This window comes from Colobus angolensis, unplaced genomic scaffold, assembly GCF_000951035.1.
Source record: "Colobus angolensis palliatus isolate OR3802 unplaced genomic scaffold, Cang.pa_1.0 Scaffold167, whole genome shotgun sequence".
NCBI classification, from domain to species: Eukaryota; Metazoa; Chordata; class Mammalia; order Primates; family Cercopithecidae; genus Colobus; species Colobus angolensis.
Genome location: NW_012114788.1, coordinates 913531 through 916497, shown reverse-complemented (window position 1 = coordinate 916497; position 2967 = coordinate 913531). Strand labels below are relative to the sequence as shown.

The following is a 2967-nucleotide window of genomic DNA, read 5'->3' as shown; positions in this document are numbered from 1 at the left end:
AGATGGTGCCACTGCACTCCAACCTGAGTGACGGAGCAAGACTCCGTCCCCCCAAAAAAAAAAAGAAAGAAAGAAAAGTAGGATGTTGTTTTGGACAGGCTGTGTATATTTCTTGTTTAATTCCTGAAGGAAATACCTCTTTTAGAGGTCACCTATGCCTACTTATAAGGGCGACATTTGATACCACATACAGAAATTTTTTTTTTTTTCATTTTGCCCAGCTAAGGTGCCATGACAGAGATCATTATTTTTCCCTGACAAAAGGCTCAATAGCCTTTTCCAGGTTTCTCTTCAAGTAAAACTAAATCAGTTTTCATAGTTTCAGGGGTCATCCTATGTATGTGACTTCTCATGCATTCATAAAGTTAAACTATGCAAAATAATATCAGCCAGATTGATTTTTTGAGCCCTACTATGTGTCAGTTCCAAGTGCTTAACTAAGTTAATGCTTTTAAATCCTTACTACAGTCTCATGAGTCAGACATGTTTTTTAGATGTGGAGACAGACTTAAAACGATTAAGCAACCAGACCATGCTGCGTGGCTCATGCCTGTAATCCTAGTGGTTTGGGAGGCCAAGATGGAAGGATTGCTTCACCCCAGGAGTTTGAGACCAGCCTGGTCTCCGTGTCTGCGCCACTACCTTGCTCCCGGCTCCTCACATAATGGGTGGGCCCATCCCCTCTGGGTGGGGCTTCCTCTGGGCCCACTCTTGGCTGGAGATCAGGGACTTGAAGGTAGTTAAGACATGTCTTGCCCTGGAGGGCTTCCCAGCGTGGTAGGGGAAATGGGCATCCCACTAGTGAGACACTGTGTCTACAAAAAATTAAAAATTAATAACTAGGTGTGGAGGCTGCCTGTAATCCCAGCACTTTGGGAGGCCAAAATAGGAGGATCACTTGAGCTGGGGTGTTTGAGACCAGCCTGGGCTACACAGTGAGACCTTATCTGTATTGGGAAAAAAAAAAAAGAAAAATTTAAAAAATTGAGCAACTAGGCTGGGCGCAGTGGCACACACCTGTAATCCCAGCACTGGGAGGCCAAGGCAGGTGGATCATGAGGTCTGGAGTTTGAGACCAGCCTGGCCAGTATGGTGAAACCTCATCTCTACTAAAAATACAAAAATTAGCCAGGCGTGGTAGCGTGCGCCTGTGTAATCCCAGCTACTTGGGAGGCTGAGGCAAGAGAATTGCTTGAACCCAGGAGGCAGAGGTCGCAGTTAGCTGAGATCGCACCACTGCACTCCAGCCTGAGTGACAGAGTGAGACTCTGTCTCAAATAAAACATAAATAAATAAAAATAAAGAGCTTGTCTGAGGTTACACAGATCATGAATAGTGATGCTGAGATTCAAATCTTAACCATCTGTACTGTTTGGACTCTGTTTTGACTCTGAGTGAGATGAGAGGCCATTGGAGGATACTGAGCAAATGAATGACATGATCTGACATTTTGCAAGTCATTTTAGTTGCTGTGTGAAAAATAGCCTGTAAAGAGGTACAGATACAGGTGGGGAGACTAGTTAGGAAGCTATGTAATAATCTTGGTGAGACCCAATGGTGGCTCGGACCAGAACGGAGCAGTGGAAGTAATGGTAAGTGGTCGGAATTTGGATATGTTTTTTGTTTGTTTGAGAGAGTCTCACTCTGTCACCTAGGCTGGAGTGCAGTGGCACGATAGCTCACGGCAACCTCTGGGTCCTGGGTTCAAGTGATTCTCCTGTCTCACCCTCCCTAGAAACTGGGATTACAGGAGTATGCCACCATGCTTGGCTAAGTTTTGTATTTTTAGTAGAGACAGGGTTTCACCATGTTCCTCAGGCTGATCTTGAACTCCTGAGCTGCCTACCTCAGCCTTCCAGAGTGTTGGAATTACAGGTATGAGCCACTGCTTCCAGTCAGAATCTGGATATGTTTGGAAGGAAGAGCTGACAGGATTTACTGACAGACTGTTTGTAGGATGTGAGAAAGAAAAGAGTCAAGTATGACCTCAGGGTTTTTGGACTAAGTAACTAGATGGATAGAATTGCCATTTACTGAAGTATGTAAGGGTGGTCCTTCTTGAAATTTTATCTGGGTAGGTGGGAAATAGTATCTCATTGTATTTGTTATTTTCCCTAGTTTTCAGTGAGGTCATAAATCTTTTCATGAATTTCTTGGTCATACTGGTTTGCATGTCTGTGAATTGCCTGACTATATACTTGGCCTGTTTTTCTTTTGGATTGTTTCCCATTCATTTGTTGATTGTCGTATGCTACAACATGAATAAGCTTTGAGGACATAATGCTAAGTGAAATAAGCCAGTCACAGAAGGACAAATACGGCATGATTCCACTTACATGAAGTATCTAAAGTAGTCAAACTCAAAGAAAGAGGAAATTGAATGGTGCTTGTAAGAGGTTTGTAAAATTCTCCACTTACTGATAATAGCTATATTCTGCAACATCGCATCAAATCCTTTTTTTTAAAGAGACGTGGTCTCGCTGTGTTGTCCAGGCTGACTTTAAACCCTCAGCCTCGAGTGATCCACTTCAGCCTCCTGAGTAGCTGGAACTACAGGCATGCACCACTGTGCCTAGCAAAATTCTAGACTTCTTTGAGGTCATTTTTGTCCAGATTTCTTCTCAAAATAATTGTCCAGAATATTAAAAATATAGACCCTTCTATACTTCTTTATTAATAATTTTCATAAAACAGGCTGGGATTACAGGCATGAGCCACCCGGCCTGGCCTGCGCATTTGAAAGAATAGTATCAGGTTGGGCACGGTGACTTACATGTGTAATCCTAGCACTTTGGGAGTCATAATCTCAGCACTTCAGGAGGCTGGGGTGGGTGGATTGCTTGAGCCCAGGAGTTTGAAACCCACCTGGGCAGCATAGTGAGACCCCATCTCTATAAAAATTCAAAAAATTTAAAAAGAATAGCTATCTCTCCCAGTGTTTTTTTTTTTTTTTTTTTGAGGCGGAGT

The 2967-nt window shown here is 43.1% G+C and overlaps 1 protein-coding gene across 1 annotated transcript in view; it reads left to right on the top strand.

The window, feature by feature from the left end:
* CRLF3 (cytokine receptor-like factor 3) overlaps window positions 1–2967 on the top strand; it is a 74856-nt gene that overhangs the window by 56969 nt on the left and 14920 nt on the right. Inside the window, exon 7 of the mRNA XM_011937698.1 lies at window positions 507–552. Coding sequence (XP_011793088.1) covers window positions 507–552 — 46 coding nt within the window. The remainder of the gene's footprint in view (window positions 1–506; window positions 553–2967) is intronic.